General features: G+C 45.5%; 1 protein-coding gene across 2 annotated transcripts in view; it reads left to right on the top strand.

Moving 5' to 3' along the window:
• EIF3E (eukaryotic translation initiation factor 3 subunit E) overlaps positions 1–14,336 on the top strand; it is a 97,109-nt gene extending 82,773 nt beyond the window's left edge. For both annotated transcript variants that reach the window (XM_056522590.1, XM_056522589.1), the window contains exons 10-13: positions 2,600–2,709; positions 9,451–9,553; positions 12,499–12,633; positions 14,188–14,336. In XM_056522590.1, coding sequence (XP_056378565.1) covers positions 2,600–2,709; positions 9,451–9,553; positions 12,499–12,633; positions 14,188–14,226 — 387 coding nt within the window. In that variant the 3' untranslated portion in view covers positions 14,227–14,336. The remainder of the gene's footprint in view (positions 1–2,599; positions 2,710–9,450; positions 9,554–12,498; positions 12,634–14,187) is intronic.
• The last annotated feature ends 6,527 nt before the right edge of the window (positions 14,337–20,863 follow it).

Genomic DNA, 20,863 nt, shown 5'->3' with positions numbered 1-20,863 from the left:
AAGCACTCGCAATGGGGGGGGGCGGAAGCACTCGCAATGGGGGGGGGCGGAAGCACTCGCAATGGGGGGGGCGGAAGCACTCGCAATGGGGGGGGGCGGAAGCACTCGCAATGGGGGGGGGGGCGGAAGCACTCGCAATGGGGGGGGGGCGGAAGGAATCGCAATGGGGGGGGCAACGAAGCACTCGCAATGGGGGAGGGGGCGACGGAAGCACTCGAAATGGTGTGGGGTTGGGGCGACGGAAGCACTCGAAATGGTGTGGGGTTGGGGCGACAGAAGCACTCGATATGGTGTGGGGTTGGGGCGACGGAAGCACTCGAAATGGTGGGGGGGGGCGACGGAAGCACTCGCAATGGTGGGGGGGGGGGCGACGGAAGCACTCGCAATGGTGGGGGGGGGGGCGACGGAAGCACTCGCAATGGGGGGGGGGGGGGCGGAAGCACTCGCAATGGTTGAAAACCAAGCTTATGCATAGACACTACCTTGCACACAGGACCACCATGAGGAGGGGCACAGCCAATACCCCAGTAAGGGGCCCAGGCCCCCGCACAGAAGCAAAAGACCGAAGTTTAAACAGTTGGGGGGGGGGGGGGGAGATTAATTACACAGAGAGTAGTAATGGGGGATTGATATGGCACAGGGTGTAAAGGGGGATGAAATGGTACAAGAGGGGGGGTTATAAGAGGTGATAAAACGGCACTAGGAGATTCTACTGTAATATTGGCTTTTTATCATGTTTTATAGGTGATTACACTCTACAGTGAGTACAGAACAGTATTCTGTCATTTAAAAAGATTTTAGAGCCTTTTTTCCCCATCTCTCAATAACTAAAACTTTTTTAATTCTTCGTGAGTGTCCGCTATTGGAAGATTCTTCTCTGTAGTATGCTCATCCAAAACTGTTAAAGCTACAAATCACTTCTTCCTTGCTAGAAAAATACGTTGGGGGTAGCATCAATTATTTTTGCTGTAATGCCAAAATATACACTGTTTAAAAATATAAAGGGAACACTGAAACCACACAATGTAACTCCAAGTCAATGACACTTCTGTGAAATCACACTGTCCACTCAGGAAGCAACACTGATTGACAATCAATTTCACATGCTGTTGTGCAAATGGAACAGACAACAGGTGGAAATTATAGGCAATTAGCAAGACACCCCAATAAAGGAATTTATCTGCAGGTGATGACCACAGACCACTTCTCGGTTCCTATGCTTTTGAATGCTGGCAGTGCTTTCACTCTAGTGGTAGCATGAGACGGAGTCTACAACCCACACATGTGGCTCAAGTGGTGCAGCTCATCCAGGATGGCACATCAATGCGAGTTGTGGCAAAAAGGTTTGCTATGTTTGTCAGCATAGTGTCCAGAGCATGGAGGCACTACCAGGAGACAGGGCAGTACATCAGAAGATGTGGAGGAGGCCAACAACCCAGCAGCAGGACCGCCACCTCCACCTTTGTGCAAGGAGGAGCACTGCCAGAGCCCTGCAAAATGACCTCTAGCAGGCCACATGTGCATGTGTCCACTGAAACGGTCAGAAACAGACTCCATGAGGGTGGTATTAGGGCACGACCTCCACAGGTGGGGGTTGTGCTTACAGCCCAACACCATGCAGGACGTTTGGCATTTGCCAGAGAACACAAAGATTGGCAAATTTGCCGCTGCCGCCCTGTGCTCTTCACAGATGAAAGCAAGTTCACACTGAGCACATGTGACAGACGTGACAGTCTGGAGACACCGTGGAGAACGTTCTGCTGCCTGCAACATCCTCCAGCATGACCGATTTGGTGGTGGGTCAGTAATGGTGTGGGGTGGCATTTCTTTGGGGGGGGCCGCACAGCCCTCCATGTGCTTGCCAGAGGTAGTCTGACCCCTTGTGAGACCATATGCTGGTGCGGTTGGCCCTGGGTTCCTCCTAATGCAAGACAATGCTAGACCTCGTGGCTGCAGTCTGTCAGCAGTTCCTGCAAGAGGAAGGCATTGATGCTATGGACTGGCCCGCCCGTTCCCCAGACCTGAATCCGATTGAGCACATCTGGGACATCCTGTCTCGCTCCATCCATCCAACGTCACGTTGCACCACAGACTGTCCAGGAGTTGGCGGATGCTTTAGTCCAGGTCTGGGAGGACATCCCTCAGGAGACCATCTGCCACCTCATCAGGAGCATGCCCAGGCGTTGTAGGGAGGTCATACGTTGCACGTGGAGGCCACACACACACACACACACACACACACACACACACACACACACTACTGAGCCTCATTGTGACTTGTTTTAAGGACATTACATCTAAGTTGGATCAGCCTATAGTGTGGTTTTTCCACTGTGATTTTGAGTGTGACTCCATGTCCAGACCTCCATGGGTTGATAAATTTGATTTCCATTGATAATTTTTGTGTGATTTTGTTGTCCGCACATTCAACTATGTAAAGATGAAAGTATTTCATACGATTAGTTAATTCATCCAGATCTAGGATGTTATCTTGGTGTTCCCTTTATTTTTTTGAGCAGTGTACATAAAGCCCCAACTCTTGTCAAAAAGGATTTCCCTTTTTTGCATAGATCTTTGCCTAACCCTCTCTTATTCCTAGGTGCTTGTGAACGACTTCTTCCTTGTGGCATGTCTAGAAGATTTTATAGAAAACGCCAGACTTTTTATATTTGAGACATTTTGCCGCATCCATCAGTGTATCAGTATCAGGTAAGTTCCCACAGCCTTACAGTACAAGTGGTCATAAGAAAGTTTTGTATATAATCTTGGTGCATATGCCTGTTTCTTCACTTCTCTCCTCCTGTCCTGGTCGCTTACTCAGAATTCACAGATGAAATCCTATGCACATGACTAAGAGATAAGATGGATTTTTAGCTACACTGAGGGATCAGGTTACAGCTGTTGTCTATAGGAACGAGAAGGGAGCAGCTGCAGAGAGAGAGACACACACACACACACACACACACACACACACACACACACACACATACACACACACACACATATACACACACACACACATATACACACACACACACACACACACACACACACACACATACACATACACACACACACACACACACATACACACACACACACACACACTGCTGCTTCTAGTAAGTGTTCTATTACCTCACATACACACGTAGTGGTGTTGGAAATCCAGTGCTGGTGTAAGACTAGAAGTAGTTTTTTTTTTGTCTTTCTCTCTCTCTGCAGCTATTTACTACCTCTCTCCATAGACTTCTATAGGCTGCAGATGTAACTTGACCTCTCAACAAACCTGAATACTTATCTCCTACTCCTCACCCAGAATTCATTGATAAAATGAACACAAGGCAGAGAAGAGATTAGTTTTAAGCTTTACTGAAGCTTTACTGCAGAGAAAGGGAGGCAAATTTGCTTGCCTCAGCCCAGAACTGGATTTACACTTCATCTGTGCATGTGAGGCAGTGTTTCCACATGCTATCCAGGCATGCTGGGAGTTGTAGTTTTGCAATATCTGGAGGCACCCTGGTTGGAAAACACTGATGTGAAGCAATAGAACACTTCCTAAAAGCAGTATAGTGTGCATCTCTCTGCAGCTGCTCTGTCTCTCCATAGACTTCTATAGGCAGCAGTTGTAACCTGATCTCAGCAAACCTAAAAGCTGCACATCTTAAAGGGGTACTCCACTGGAATACATATTTTAACTCAACTGGTGCCAGAAAGTTAAACAGATTTGTAAATTGCTTCTGTTTAAAAATCTTTCCAGTAATTATGATCTGCTGTATGTTCCAGAGGAAGTTTTTTTCTTTTTGAATTTCCGTTCTGTCTGACCACAGTGCTGTCTTCTGACACCTCTGTCCATGTCAGGAACTGTTCAGAGCAGGAGATGTTTGCTATGTGGATTTGCTCCTACTCTGGACAGTTCCTGACATGGACAGAAGTGTCCTCAGAGAGCACTGTGGTCAGACTGAAAGGAAATTCAAAAAGAAATGAACTTCCTGTGGAGCATACAGCAGCTGATAAGTACTGGAAAGGATTAAGATTTTTAAATAGAAGTAATTTACAAATCTGTTTAACTTTCTTGCACCAGTTGATTTAAAAAAAATATAATTTTTTTCCAGTGGAGTACCCCTTTAAGAGAAGATTTTTACTAGTGGATTAGGATGAGGCGATGAGTTTTGTAAAGGTGTGCTGCCATTTTGTCCTGGTCAGTAGTCTTGTCCCAGCCTAGCTGGTGCATCATGGTCCTAATAGGCCATAAGAGCAGCATCCCCCGATGCCAGTAGTTATTAGACTGGAGGAGGTCTGACGCACTGTAATGGAGCGTTCTCATGTCAGAATCAGCTGGTGGTTCGGTTTTTAATAAAATCGGAGCGTTGGCTATGGCAGTAAATATAATGCATATGTATATGTAGCGGCCAGATGTGAGTGCCCTGTACATTGCGGTGGTGTCCAGTATGGATCCGCGTGCCTTCACATCTGGCTTCTGATGTCCTGCGCTGTAGCTTCTCTTTAATTACATTTCTTTTCTCTTGTGATGTATAGATTGTATTAGAAAGCAGCAGATCTGACACACTACATTCTCCATCCTTTGTCTGCGTCTCATATTTTCCCCATGACACATCCCGATGATCGCGGTCCAATCCGTGTTCTCCTGCGAGCGGTGGTGTTGGGCGGCGCTCACTTATTTTAATTATATATAGCCGCTCGTCTCTCGCTTGTCATTACTTCTTTCCAGGAATTACTTTGTAAAACAGACAATTCTTCACAAAGTGTTTTATACATATGAGTATTATATGTACATTTGTTGCCCAGAAATGCCTTGCGGGGGGTTCCGTGCCGTATTCAGGATAGGGGACGGCTTAATGGTTAGTAATCTGCATTAAAGTTGGCTGAAATGTCTTCTGTAATGACCACAGATATTCTATGGGAGGGGAAGGGGTTCATACCACAGCTTGTCACGTTTACCAGTATGTAACATCTGGTCATGGGAAGTTGGCCCCGGAGCCCTGGTATTGGGAAGAGAAGATACTTTGCTTCTTTAAGGGGACATCATGCTTAATGGGGTACTTTGTCCCTAGACATCTTATCCCCTATCCAAAGGACAGGGGATAAGATGTATGATCTCGGGGGGGATTCGCCACTGGGGACCCCTGCAATCTCTGCTGCGGCACCCCAGATTTCCAGTGCCTGGAGCGAACTTGGCTCCATGCCTGATTACTGGTGATGCAGGGCGGAGGCTCGTGATGTCACTGCCACGCCCCCTCAATGCAAGTCTATGGGAGGGGGTGTGACGGCAGTCACGCCCCCTCCCATAGACTTGCATTGAGGGGGCACAGCCGTGACATCACGAGCCTCCGGCGCTAAACCTAAGTGAATTCTTAGGGAGATTGCGGGGGGTCCCTAGCGGCAGGACCCCTGTGTACAGAGATCTTATCCCTTATCCTTTGCATAGGGGATAAGGTGTCTAGGGGCAGAGTACCCCTTTAAGCTGCTTAAAGCTGCCATGTGCTTTCCAGGCATGCTGGGAGTTGTAGTTTTGCCACAGCTTTGGCCTGAGGTTTGTGTCTTTTTAAAAGCCTTTATTTCGCCATGCCCTTTGCTGGTACATCTGAACATTTAGCTTTAGTAACATAGTTCATAAGGTTGAAAAAGGACCAGAGTCCATCAAGTTCATACTATATCCCTAATGAGTCCCTACTGAGTTGATCCAGAGGAAGGCAAAAAAAACTCATACTAGAGGTAAAAAAATCCTTCCCGACTCCAAATATGGCATCAGAATAAATCTCTGGATCAAGGTTCTGTCCCTATAAATCTAGTATACATAACCAGTGATTTTGTTACTCTCCAAAAATGCATCCATGACCCTTTTGATCTATTTTACAGAGTTCCCCATGACCACCTCCTCCGGGAGAGAATTCCACAGTCTCACTGCTCTTACAGTAAAGAACCCCCGTCTGTGCTGGTGTAGGAACCTTCTTTCCTCTAGATGTAGAGGAGGCCCCCTTGTTATAGATACAGTCCTGGGTATAAATAGATCATGGGAGAGATCTCTGTACAGTCCCCTGATATATTTATACATAGTTATTTGGTCTCCCCCTAAACCTTCATTTTTCTAAACTAAATTACCCTAATTCCTAATAATCTTTCTGGGTACTGTAGTCCTCCCATTCCCTGTATTACTCTGGTTGCCCGTCTTTGAACCCTCTCCAGCTCCACTATATCTTTCTTGTACACTGGTGCCCAGTATTGTACACAGTATTCCATGTGTGGTCTGACTAGTGATTTGTACAGCGGTAGAATAATTTCCTTGTCGTGGGCATCTATGCCACTATTGATGTCCCCCATGATTTTATTTGCCTTGGCAGCAGCTGCCCAACACTGGTCACCACAGCTAAATATACTGTTAACGAAGACTCCTAAGTCCTTTTCCACATCAGTCGTCCCAATTGTTCTCCCATTTAATACATAATCCCAGACCGGATTTTTCCTCCCCAATAAGTTTTTATAATACGTTTTAAGTTTATCTGCAGTGTGACCAAGGAGCGGTGGCCCCTACATTCTCTATCTGTAGCTAGGTCCCTCTTTTCTCTGTTGAATATGTCCAGTATATAAGAGTCTATCACTATATTATGTCTTTATCATTTAATCTAGATATTTTTTTAGCCAGTGTGTATTTTTTTCCCTATTTTTCTTTGACCGATTAAATAAATAAAAAAATAAAAATGAAGACCATTTCACCTCACCAGGTCACTTTCGACATGTCGAATTCTCTGCCTTCAGCCCATGTACAATCTCTCTCTTCATTCCCTTACATTAGTCTATACGCCTCTAAGCACTTCCGATCCCCCTCCATATACCCAAATGACCCTCTACATCTCCGCTCTCCCTCCAGTGTTTTCCCTCTGCCTGTCATGGTATCCTTTTTCATGCAAGTGAAAATTAGGGGAGGGGGGGGTGAAAAAAATTCTATTTAGGAAACCTGATCGGGGCCGGAGACCACGGAGTGAGTCAGGGTTGTGTGGCCGCTTTATAGTTTATGTACTCACATGTCTAGCGTGAGACTGAAGCCGTCTGCTGCTGCGGCCTTAATCTTACTCACTGTTTGTTTTTTTAGACAGCAAAGAGTTTACATTAAATATAGCAGGAAGCGGTAAACAGGCGAGAAAGCGATGACTGTGCGCCGGGTCATTTGCATATTCATGTCCTCGACTGATCAAACAATTGCGCAAGGCCGGTGGCATTAGCTGTCAGGAAACACTTGGGTGTATTTTTAGGCTTCCTCAATGACTGATGAGGCTGGGGTAAGAATATGGAAACGTAAGCCCTCTCGCGTGGGACGGATGGTGGTTTTAGAGCCGCATTGATGTACGAGGGGGGCGGCTTGTGATGTTTTGGGAACAAGTGTCGTGACGAAGCACATCAAAGCCGACGTCCCCAGCTGGGCGCTACTATCCTACCAAGTGACTTAATGAGAAACACTTATCCCCCTCCGGCTTCTCTAGTCTGGACAGAATCTTAAGTGAACCCTGACGGCAATAAATAGTCGGAAGGCTGGCGGCACTGAAGGGGTTAATTCTTTGGACGCCTGATGGGGGGTTATGCAAAGAGCTCCGGCAGGATTGGAAACTGATGGGTACGGCCGCACGGCGTGGAAAAATCCGCACCGAATCGCGGGGAGTTTGCTACAGATTTGAGGATGATCGTGTCGATACATTAGTCGGTGCCTATTTTAGCCCCACAGTTGGGGGTTATTGCCAACCAGAGTGGGTTTACCGACCAGGGTGCCTCCAGCTGTTGCAAAACAACAACCCCCTCCCCCAGCATGCCCAGTCTTTAACTGTCTGATACTAAATACTGCTTTGCCCCAGAAAGTTAGAAAATCTGGAGTTGCCCCATTGATGTGCAGTTGCCCCATTGTTCCTCCTGGAAATGTATGGATACATTAAAAGCTTTCGGTTACCATTCCCCTTCTCAGTTGTGTGTCTACATCAGCCTTCGGCTGTCCGGGCATGCTGGGAGGTGTAGTTTTGCAACAGCTGGAGGCACTCTGGTTGAGACGCTGCTCTACCACTAGGCCAGGTTCACAATTTGTAAAATTAAGCAGCGTTTTCAGTAAAAAATTTATTATTTTTTTGTACTTTATTTATTTTATTTGTTTTTATCTTTTTTACTAATGAAAACACGTTAAAAAAATTTACAAGGTGTAAGGCTAAGTTCATTCAGTTATTTTTTTTTTTTTTTTTTTTGTTGTAAATGACCAAAATAAGGTCCAAAAAGGAAATAAATGTGTTTGAATTTTTTTTTTTTTTTTTTTTGCTTTTGTTATGTTTTTTTTTTTTCAGCCCTTTGTGGCTCAAAAATAAGGCCCCAAAAGAGTGTGAACGTAACTAGAGATGAGCGAACTTACAGTAAATTCGATTCGTCACGAACTTCTCGGCTCGGCAGTTGATGATTATCCTGCGTAAATTAGTTCAGCTTTCAGGTGCTCCGGTGGGCTGGAAAAGGTGGATACAGTCCTAGGAAAGAGTCTCCTAGGACTGTATCCACCTTTTACAGCCCACGGGAGCACCTGAAAGCTGAACTAATTTATGCAGGAAAAGTCGTCAACTGCCGAGCCGAGAAGTTCGTGACGAATCGAATTTACTGTAAGTTCGCTCATCTCTAAACGTAACCTTTACAAGTTAGTTTTTATATTGTTTTTCACGACTGTAATACAGAATATCTATCTAAACCCCGGTTCCGGTTAGTGAGAGTTTAAAAATGTTTTACAAGACCACTTATGTTGAGCGGTCCAAACAAGCTGCGATCCGGTGTTGTTGGGCCAGATAAAAAAAAACTCCCAGTTCGGATGGGTTGAATTCATCGTTCTGCATTAGGCCTTCTCGTCTAGGACGGCTCTGCATTGCTGGACATATGTGAACACGGCCTGGAGACCCCTAAGTGTGTGATTTTTGCTCTGGTGACAAATGTAAATAAGGAGCTGCTGTTTGTGCCTGTGACGTGTATAGAAGTTGGAGGTCAATGATGCCGCCAATTTGCGAGATGCTGTTCATTCACAGAGCTGTTTATAAATTGGGTTGGAAATCCCAATTTTTCCATTTTTACCCCAATGTTAGTGTAAGGGTATGTTCACACTGCGCAGAAAGTACTTCAGCGTTAGGACCGCGCGGCACTGCAACGTCACCATTGACGGCTATGCAGAGCTCGCGGACTTCCGCGCAAAGAGCAAACATGTTATTTCTTTGCGTGGAACAATTTCAGTGGCAGAATAGTCCCCCGCTGAAATTCTGCAGTGTGAACAGGTCTCGCGGAAGACTCATTCACACTGATGGTAACGTTCACTGTGCGGAGTTCCGCAGTGTGAACATACCCTAATACAGATATACCCTGAAATGTGAGCCATAAACTATTTAAATGAAGCTTCCATGTAATAGCGGACATTTTTTATTTTTGCAGCATGTTGGCCGATAAGCTGAATATGAGCCCTGAAGAAGCCGAGAGGTGGATCGTCAATTTAATTCGGAACGCCAGACTGGACGCCAAGATCGACTCCAAATTGGTAAGATTTTATCTAGATAAACTGATATGCCTAAAGGGAGGGTCCGATTTGTAAAGTAAGTGAGCGGTAGCCAACTAGGGCTGTAAAATAATGAACTTTGTCATACGAGTTTCTCCCGGTCCAGCGTCGGGGCTCTTTTCCGCTCCTGTGCTGTGGGATCAGAATGGGCTAGGAGATGCTGGACAGCGCATTGTCATGGTTAGTAAATAAAGAGATGAAGTCTGAACGGATTCCCAGCACTGAACCAGGAGGGGGGAGGATGGCATAGATACTTTACTGCCTTATCTGCCTGCGTTTTGTTTTTAAAACCAATTGGACAATCCATTTTAAAGGTCAGTTCACACGTACGTATTTTTGCTGCGGATTTGCTGCTGCAGATTTTGCTGCCCATTGACTTCTGCTGAAGCAAATCTGCAGCCCGTGTAAACTGACCCTAAGAGTTCTACAAATGCTAAAGCCATGGCCTCCCTTGTCGAGGGGCATTCGCATCACAATTTTACCATACTGTTTTTGTATTTGAAGACTGTATACAACTGTATTGCTTGCCGTACCCATTGACTTTCCGCACATCCAGGCATTTTTTTGCATTTTTTTTCCTGTGCACAAAACTGGTCAACCACGGTTTTGTTCCCAGTTCTGTCCTCTTTTTTTTTTAGTCTACAATGGTTTATAAAAATTGTATATCACCCGTATACGGTTTTTATAACATTTTAGTCAATGCAAAACGTATTAAAGTGTACCCGTCAGATCCAACAAAATAATTTTTTTTATATATCACTCAGTACCTAACCCTGACCATGTACATCTAATTTTTGTGTCTAGCACCTTTATTTATTTTATTATTACTTTTAATTTAACTCACTAGTCTGAATTCCTCTCAAAGGGAGGGGGCGTGGCCTCACTGTGCAGGTCTCCGCCCCCTCCCTCAGTATGCTGTTTGCTCCCAGCTCCCCTAGCATTAGAAAAACTACAACTCCCAGCTTGTCCTCACTGACAGTAGGGGGACACAAGCTGACAGCGGGAGGATTTTTCCTCCAGCTCTGGGCCCTGCACTCACAGCTGTCAATCAAGGAAGTGTGTCCATGACATAGGTGATGACGCATGGACACAGCAGGACTAGTATGTGTCCAAGCAGGCAGGGGGGCAGTTGTTTGACTGACTTTTTCACTATGAAATACTGAAAATTTTCTAATGAAAGCAATTGCAAAACCTATTGGTTATACATGCTTTACAACATATCAAAAGTTTTTGTATCTGACAGTGCCCATTTAAGCCTAAAATTCATACGGTTTTGTCAGTTTATTTTTATTTTTTTTTGGAAAATCATGACGTGAATGTAACCTGAAGGACCTGTCTGGAACTGGAGCGGCCTATATCCCACATCTCTTTTAAACTTCTCAGCCAACTTAACCAGTGGTGAGAACTTTAAAGGAGATCTGCATTTTAAGACCCTTATCCCCTCTCCACAGGAAAAAGGGATGTGTCTGATCGCGGGGGCTCCGAACTCTGGGCCCCCCTGCGATCTCCTGTACGGGGCCCCGATTCTGTCGCGGCCCTCCCCATGCAGGAGGCGTGATGGCTGCAGCATGACAGGCAATACAGGAGATTGGGGGTCCCAGCGGTCAGACGGCATGCGATCAGACACTTATCCCATATCCTGCGGATTGGGGATGAGTGTCTTACACTGCAGTACTCCTTTAATATGTATGGACCCCTAATGATAAATACTCATGCTGCAGATATGCGCACAGATGCTTACAGTATAAGCCATGTGGAGAACATTCCAACCAATGTACACAATGTCACGGAAATGTTCTGTGTTGGCCAGCGCTTCAGATTCAGCGTGTCAATTTGTGTCACAGGTTTTGGCAGTCAAAATCCATAGAGCTGCAATTGTGGGTTTTAATTAAATGTATAAATGTTGTTACGTTTTAATGGAATCCAGACGGGCATATCTGCGTTGTTTGGTGCAGGTTTGCAGTGCAGATTTATTGCTGCAGAAAGACTCCAACGATTTTGGACCCGTGTTCAATATTCCTTTCTATATCGAACTAAAAAGTAGGGTGGTATGATGCCAGCTGTGCTGCCATCCCAATCCTATTCTTTTACCCTTAAACTTTTTAACTCGCAGCAAATGGGTCATGTGATGTAAATGTGCACTTAAAGGGGTACTCCGCTGCTCAGCATTTGGAACAAACTGTTCCGAACGCTGGAGCCGGCACTGGGAGCATGTGACGTCATAGCCCCGCCCCCATGACATCACGCCCTGCCCCCTCAATGCAAGTCTATGGGAGGGGGCGTGACGACTGTCACGCCCCCTCCCATAGGCTTGCATTGAGGGGGCAGGGCTATGACGTCACGAGCTCCCGGCTCTAGCGTTCGGAACAATTCTTTCCAAACGCCGAGCAGCGGAGTACCCCTTTAAGGTGCTTTCAGTAGGTGATCTGCTCTTAGTCAGCTTGTCCTTGGATGCGGTAAGCACTTGCTCTATTTCTACAGTTGATTTTGTATTGCAGCCGGGACACTTCAGCTCAGACGTTGACTGTCAAGTGATGGCGCTCTGCTGACCTACACTGCCCTTTACTACACAGAACATCCCAATCCAGTCTCCTGCCCAGATAGACGTGTGGGGGGGGGGGGGGGGGTGTATATAACCCTTTTAACTTTGAGCCGTTCCTCTTCTGTCACACAAATGTTCACGTCATTCCTTACAGATTTTCTATTTTAAACTTGTTGCGTAACGTCTCCCACCATTACGCCATCATCCGCCACTTTTTTTTTTTTTTTTCTAAAGCCTCGCACCCTGCATAATTTTAGTAATCCCCAGCCGTTCCCGTCCTTAGGACAGTCCTGTGATTTACCATCGGCTTGAACAGCCTGTTCTTCCTGACTGATCATAAATACTGTCTGTCCCTGCATTAATGCGCCTCTCATTTTTATTTTAGGGTCATGTTGTAATGGGAAACAATGCTGTATCGCCCTATCAGCAAGTCATTGAGAAGACAAAGAGTCTGGCGTTTCGCAGTCAGATGCTGGCGATGAATATAGAAAAGAAGATGAACCAGAGCACCAGAGCTGAGGTGAGAAAAACTATAAAGTGTCCGGACTTAAAATGAGAGTGCCCCCTTTGTCCATGGGCTTTGATTGGTATTGCACCTCTTCACCATCCAAATTTTGCCACTTCAGTGGTCTCCAGTACAGTAAATACCAGTCATAAGTCTGTTGGGACTTCGGCTTACCCCTCCTCTGTCCATTTAAGGGAACCTGTCACCAGATTTTACCAGATATAATGCATGGCAACACGTTATATATAATAAAAAAATCTTCTTCCTCACCATCCCATGGGAGACATTCCTGCCCACAGGGATGGTCAGGATATGATGTTTAAAACTACCGTCCCTCGCTGGCCTTGTTAGCAGTCCCCTGGGCAGGGTGCTATACTTACCTTGTCCTGTCTTCTCCAGCTGTAATCACACCCCCTCAGCATGATTGACAGGCCTTAACACTGCTCTGCTTCCTAAGCAGACAAAGCAAAACCATGATGTGGGCTGTGACCTGGCTGGCAATTATGCTTAGAGGGCATCATTACAGCCGGAGAAGACAGGACTAGGTAAGTATAGCTCCCCCACACAGAAGACTACTTAAAGGGCTGACAGGGCCCACTTTCAAACATTCTATCCTCACTATCCCTGTGGGCAGGAACATCTCCTGGGGCCAATAAGGAAGAAGATTTTACCATACATAACACGTTTCCACACGTTATATCTGGTAAAATCTGATGACCAGTTCCCTTTAAAACACAAGAACGCTTGGCTGAGCCCCAACATTCATGTGTGTGCAGGGATCAGGGAAGAGAGCAGACAGCCAGCAGCTATCCCATGTGTATTGGTGCCACAAAGATGGATTGGCAATGTGCCTAAAAGAAAAGAGGTTAAAGCATGGCTGTATACCTGACCGGTTCCCAATACCGAAGAAACATTTCTATTTAGTTAAAGCTCCTTCCTCTGTTAAGACGAACAAAAATTTTACACTCTCATATATAATCTAGATCAGTGGTCTTGTGTTGGATGCGTTCCAAGTGACCGCTCTAGGTTGATGTCCTGCTTCAAATTAGAGAATACGTGCACAGAGAAAAACACATCGACACAGGACTGAATCAAAATGGTTCTCTGGTTTATTGTATTGCGTACAGACAAGATATATCCTTCAGTAGGGCATAGCACATTGTGTAAGCATTCTAATTGGTTAGCAGACTACTTAAGCATTGCATCATATTTCCTGTGACAAAAGGGGATGGTCACACAGGGCATAGTATAGAAGAGCGATCTTCATTTTTGTATCTTTTTTTATCCATAAGTCTCAAATTGTGGTCCTCCAGATGTTGCAAAACTTCAACTCCCAGCATGCCCGGACAGCCAACGGCTGTCCGGGCATGCTGGGGGTTGAAGTTTTGCAACATCTGGAGGACCACAGTTTGAGACCACTGCCCTAGACCAACTCTTTCTGAACACAGTTAGGTAGATAGCAGGCAGTACAATTTCCCAAACATGTAACACACTGATCCTGAGCCGTGTTCTCTGTATTATGCGTCCTACAAAAATGTCATTAATTTTTTTTTTCTTTTTCTCTTGCAGACGCCAAACTGGGGGGCCCAGGACTCCGGGTTCTATTAATAACTTATAACTGTGATTCCTCTATTATATATATCCATTGTCTTACACATTCCCACCTCGGTGTAAGGTTCAAGTGTGTTCAGAATAAAATTGGCTACGATTCCTTTTAACCCCTTCTTTGAGTTCATTTGTTGCCGATCTGTTTTTTATGATTTCTCTGCAGGTCTAAAACACTATCTATTTATATATTTTATACCTGGTCACGGTGCACACTGCATAGATTTTGTGGCATTAGGTGGGGGGTTGACAGCAGGCACGTCCCTGTTGGGGTTCGTTCACACTACGGAATTCCGCGGTGTGAATTTAACATTGGTGTGAATGGGTCTCCGAGACCCGTTAACACTGCGGAATTTCAGCGGCGGACAATTCCGCCGCTGAAATTGTTCCGCGCAAAGAAAGAACATGTTCATTCTTTGCTTGGAAGTCCGCGAGTACTGCATAGCTGTCAATGGTGACGGTGCAGTGCTGCGCGGTCCTACCGCCGCCGTCGGCTGCCAGGCTGAATCTCCGCTCGCGGAGATTCCGTTCACACTCTGTAGTGTGAACATACCCTTATAGTTAAAGAGCTTCTGTCACTTGATTGGTACCTGTAAAACCGCCATCACAGTCTGGAAGGGATTAGTGGCCTCTTTCAAGGTGTACTGTTTTTAGGGGCATTTGATGGCTTTATTATGAGATCCCCAAGTGTCCGGGAGGCATGGCCTGGGGTCTGCTATGCCCACACCCCTCTTGTGACGTCACGCCTGGAGCAGCTGGGGATTAACAGGATTTGCCTGCCTGCAGCGGCCCTGTGTGGATTGCCCCCACATTTGCTTTCACTAGAGGCAGGGAGTGAGTCAACTGGGTCATGTGACCACCAATCTGACAAAACAAAATGTGTAGATAGGAGGTTAGCCTCTTCTGTGAACTGCAGGATTACATGATCACTTATGAGACTTTCAGCACTTTCACTGTCCTGTGAGTGTAAGAGCTGAGAGGGAGAAAAGGAGACAACCTGCAGCTGTTACATAGGGGACTAGTGTGTGAGAGAGGGGACGGAGGTTCTGTGTCACCAATCTATCACTTCACTGTACTTGCTTTCAAATTTATATTTAAGTGAAGAGACTCTGAGGCCTATGTCTCTGCAAAGCCATAAGCATCATAGGCAAAGTAAGCTACATGAAGAAACTTTATCAGAGAGAAAATAGTGGATCTAGATGGCAGATAACCCATTCATTATATATCAACTAAAATACACTGCTCAAAAAAATAAAGGGAACACTAAGATAACACGTCCTAGATCTGAATGAATGAACTAATCGTAGGAAATACTTTCGTCTTTACATAGTTGAATGTGCTGACAACAAAATCACACAAAAATTATCAATGGAAATCAAATTTATCAACCCCTGGAGGTCTGGATATGGACTCACACTCAAAATCAAAGTGGAAAACCGCACTACAGGCTGATCCAACTTTATGTAATGTCCTTAAAACAAGTCACAATGAGGCTCAGTAGTGTGCGTGGCCTCCACGTGCCTGTATGACCTCCCTACAATGCCTGGGCATGCTCCTGAGGAGGTGGTGGATGGTCTCCTGAGGGATGTCCTCCCAGACCTGGACTAAAGCATGTGTCATTGGTGGATGGAGCGAGACATGATGTCCCAGATGTGCTCAATCGGATTCAGGTCTGGGGAACGGGCGGGCCAGTCCATAGCATCAATGCCTTCCTCTTGCAGGAACTGCTGACACACTCCAGCCACATGAGGTCTAGCATTGTCTTGCATTAGGAGGAACCCAGGGCAACCGCACCAGCATATGGTCTCACAAGTAGTCTGAGGATTTCATTGTGGTACCTAACGGTAGTCAGGCTACCTCTGGCAAGCACATGGAGGGCTGTGCGCCCCCCCCCCCCAAAGAAATGCCACCCCACACCATTACTGACCAACCGCCAAACCGGTCATGCTGGGGGATATTGCAAGCAGCAGAACGTTCTCCACGGCGTCTCCAGACTCTGTCACGTCTGTCATATGTGCTCAGTGTAAACCTGCTTTCATCTGTGAAGATCACAGGGTGCCAGTGGCCAATTTGCCAATCTTTGTGTTCTCTGGCAAATGCCAAATGTCCTGCACAGTGTTGGGCTGTAAGCTCAACCCCCACCTGTGGATGTTGGGCCTTCATACCACCCAAATGGAGTCTGTTTCTGACCATTTGAGTGGACACATGCTCATTTGTGGCCTGCTGGAGGTCATTTTACAGGGCTCTGGCAGTGCTCCTCCTTGCACAAAGATGGAGGTAGCGGTCCTGCTGCTGGGTTGTTGCCCTCCTACAGCCTCCTCCATGTCTCTGGCTGGCTGTCTGGTAGCGCCTCCTACAGTACAGGGGAGGTATTACATGTTCTGTACCATTCTTTACCTATGCCAGGATTAGCTGCTCCTTTGGACACCAGGTGATGGCAGCTTCATTTTACCTTTTTGGACAGTGTGTACTGTACCTAACCCTGAAGAAGCTCCTGTCCTCTATATAGACAGTGATTACAGCTCCCAGCAGATCTTTATCTTTACTTTTATATGGAAGGACTTGCTTTATCTGTATTAATCTACTTATTTTCTTTTAATCCTCACTATTTATTATTTTTTTGGATGGCACATTTGTGGATTTAGAACCATTTACCAGGTTTTTATAGAGTTCTGGCCCTGACATACAATGGTTATCCTGGAACCAAATTTTATTGTAACTTGAGGGACTGCTGTATACAAGTCATACACGACAACCTCCCATAGTGCCTTTAAGAGATGTAGTGTTCTCTTCCATTCTTCATGGGCTTGTGCTGACACGGGGAGGGGGGGGGGATTGTAAATGTAAACTTTGTACCCAAACCCCATCTTATTTGCATGCCCTTCAGACAGCAATTAGTTTTCGGTGTCATTCCTAACTAATATATATAGGGTGTATTAAGTATTCCGGTACTTACTGTCACCGGTGAATTAACTGCAGTCTGACAGGGTCTCATTAGAAACCTCTCCAGGTATATGGAAACACTCCGAACATCTTAAATTCATAGCATCATCGCTCTGTGTATCCAGCGACCGCATCAGACTCGTCTTCCTTGATACATTTATGCATCATAATAAAACTCCATCCGCTGATCTCCAAAAGGTTATCATGTAGATTTTCTTGGAGCTTAAAAATAGCGGCAAATTACGTCTGTGGTTATCTTCCTTGAATTGCGATGGATGTGCTAGTGAATGGTAATGCCTGATGGCGGGACGGAACGGGGTCAAGGTGAGGAAGACTGAAGATACCTGCTGGACTTGTGCAACTTTTCAGTCTTTATTCTCTCATTGACATGTAGATTCTGCCAGTCAAAGCAGTGAATAGTAGGACGTTTTATCCAGACACCCCTGTGGCGGGGGGGAAGGTTATTAGGAGCTTCATTCCCTCCCCATCCCCCTAATTCCCTTTGACCTCCAGTCTCATCTATGAAGATCCCAGTGGTGAGTCCCATCACCCAAAAAACAATTAGCTAGTTATCCCCCTATCCCATGTTTCCCAACTAGGCTCCTCCAGCTGTTGCAGTTACCCTGGTTGCGAAATCATAAATGCTGCCCTATCCTGTGCATAGGGGATAACTTTTAGTATTGAGAACTTCTTTTAAAGGGGTACTCCCAAGTAGATTTTTTTTTTTTCAAATCCACTAGTCAGAAAGTTAAATAGTTTTGTAAATTACTTCTATATAAAAATCTTAATCTTTCCAGTACTTATCAGCTGCTGTATACTACAGAGGAACTTGTAGTTCTTTCCAGTCTGACCACTGCTCTCTGCTGACACCTCTGTATGTATCAGGAACTACACAGCATTAGTAAATCCCCATAGCAAACCTCTCCTGCTCCAGGCAGTTCCTGACACAGAGGTGGCAACCAAGAGCACTGTGGTCAGACCGAAAAGAACTACACAACTTTGGAGCATACGTCAGCCAAGTACTGGAAGGTTTAAGTGTGTACTCTGGAGAACTAAACAATTTGCCCATCCTTTCCCTCTAATCAACCTATTGTCTAAATATCAATCATTAACTATATAGAGCAGTTCCCCTCTTTGGTTGTCACTTACATACATACATGAAGTGAGGGAATGACATTATCCACTTTGTCTCTGTCCAAATTCCTCTCTGAAAGCAGCCCCCACCCTCCTGAGCGAGACAGACCATGGGGTTTCTGCCCTCCACTGATTAGTTATGTTCCCTTTAGTTCTGAGAAATGGGAGGTGTGTATGGTCTCAGCTAATCAGACACTAAGGCTATTTGGCACAGAGATTCCACAGAAGAGGAGTCCCATTTGATCTCAAAAGGATTCTGCTGCACAGTTCACGTAGCAGTATTTCTGCATCAGAAACATCTGCTTCGGAAATTCAAATACCGATGTCCACAAAAAGAATACCGTGCTTCCCCGAAAGTAAGCCCTAGCAGGATTATCAGGGTGGGCTGCAATATAAGCCCTACCCCGATAATAAGACCTAGGCCAGGGGTAATCAACTGGCGGTCCAGTACCGTAATTGAGCTGGGACAGGGACGCTGTCGCTTTAAAACGTCCGCGCGGCCGACGTCACGGAGGTGTCCCTGCCCCGGCTGCTAAGCAACGGGCAACAGGAGATCCCATACAGTACAAACACAGTACAAGTTGCGGACGCTACGGTACGGACGAAGGTGGGGAAGTGCTGGTGTCCGCTGGGGATGAAATGTATAAGGTACCGTAGTTAATTATTTCAGAGGGGTGGGAGGGGCACTGTAGGAGTGTGGAGGACGACGGGGGAAGGGGAGGATGGATGGGGGGGGGGCTGCAGGAGTGTGGAGGGTGAGGGGCTGTAGCAGTGTGGAAGATGGGAGCTGTGCGGCATCCTCCACACTCCTGCAGCCCCCCCCCATAAATAAATAAGCCCTACCCTGAAAATAAGCCCTAGTGTGTTTTTTGGGACTAAAATTAATATAAGACCCGGTCTTATTTTCGGATAAACACGGTAGACGTGTCTATTCTTTCTGCACGGAAATGCATTGCCGTCTATTAAACTGCATATTTTCCAGCAGTCCTAGCACTAACCTGTTCTGCCTGCACTCCGCTGTCAGGGGAATGTCTGCACAGAGATTTTCCATGCGGACATTCCCCTGTGTGAACATGGCCTAAATCTCTCTCTGCTGCAGAGGATGGGAGATGGCAGAGCTGCAATGATTGCTGGGCAAGGGAAGAGAAGGATGGCAAAGAAGACAACAGGGGCCACAGGATATTAGGCAGGATGGTTTACATGAAACATCTAGGTTGTGTGGTGGCTTTTTAGCTATTTTAAAGGGGTACTCCAGCGCTAAGACATCTTATCCCTGTTAGAATCAGTCCCCGGAGTACGTCCGGCCCCCGTGATCGCCAGTAATCAGGGGATAAGATGTTTTAGCGCCGGAGTACCCCTTTAATACTTTCTATATTATATCATTTCCATGAAGTTTCCCTTTTAAGATTTTTGAATTGAAGTGATTTACAAATCTGTATAATTTTCTGTGGCCAGTTGATTTTAAAAGCATTTTATTTTCCATCAGTGTCCCTTTTTGTAAACTAAATAATTTTTTTTGCTAATTATAACAGCAAGGTGATAAACCCTCAGGTGTGGAACATTATATATTTTGGAATTTTTGCATTGTCATCTCAATGTAAAAAAAAAAGAAGAAAAAAAAAACTTTTAATTTCTTGAATTTACATTTAGGTTGGTTTGATGATTTTGATATGAGGCAACACATTCCAGCCTAGATACGCATTCGGTTAGGTAACAGGTGATATGAAGGTGTGACGGTCCATGTTGTGGCTTTTATCTAGACAGTTTCCTTGTCTGTGTAATGTGATGACTAATGTACTAGAATATTACAAAGACGTCTTCATAAATTGCTAACTGGCAATTTCCTAAGAGATGGATGAAAATCCGATGCCCGTATATACAAATATCAGAGTAATGCAAAACTTAATGTGCAATAAGTGGTAGGATGTGCCGCTCACAACTTATTAGCTGGAGGTTAACAGTACGAGGCTATAAAAAAAGAGTTCTGCTGGCACTACCAGTATCCAGAAAAGGTGGGGGCTCCTATTCTTCTAGTGGAGGTGGGTATGTGACTACTGTGGTGTGAAATGTGTGATAATGGGGGTGCTCTGCTCCGGAAGGACACAGTTCATGCAAATCCACAATCCAAAGAGAGAGAATAGAGCGGTTACTCACCAATGCTTCAGACTTTATTCACACAAGTAGGGTACAAGCAGGTGCGCATAAAACAACAACGACCGTTTCACACTTGCGTGCTTCTTCTGGTTGACAAGTACGAGGCATTAATACCCAAAGCGACCATAAAAGTATAAACTGGAAAGTGAAAAAATAGGCAGGGCGGTCCTCAATAGCTAAAAGACCCCTGTGGAGTCTTTCCCACATGTGGTTCTGTAGGTAATTTTAATTTACAGGGTGGTCCATTTATATGGATACACCTTAATAAAATGGGAATGGTTGGTGATATTAACTTCCTGTTTGTGGCACATTAGTATATGTGAGGGGGGGGGGGAACCTTTTCAAGATTGGTGGTGACCATGGCGGCCATTCTGAAGTTGGCCATTTTGAATCCAACTTTTGTTTTTTC

This window comes from Hyla sarda, chromosome 5 (genome assembly GCF_029499605.1).
Source record: "Hyla sarda isolate aHylSar1 chromosome 5, aHylSar1.hap1, whole genome shotgun sequence".
In the NCBI taxonomy this organism is placed as follows: Eukaryota; Metazoa; Chordata; class Amphibia; order Anura; family Hylidae; genus Hyla; species Hyla sarda.
The sequence above is the reverse complement of the archived record's forward strand: the minus strand, read 5'-3'. Positions and strand labels throughout refer to the sequence as shown.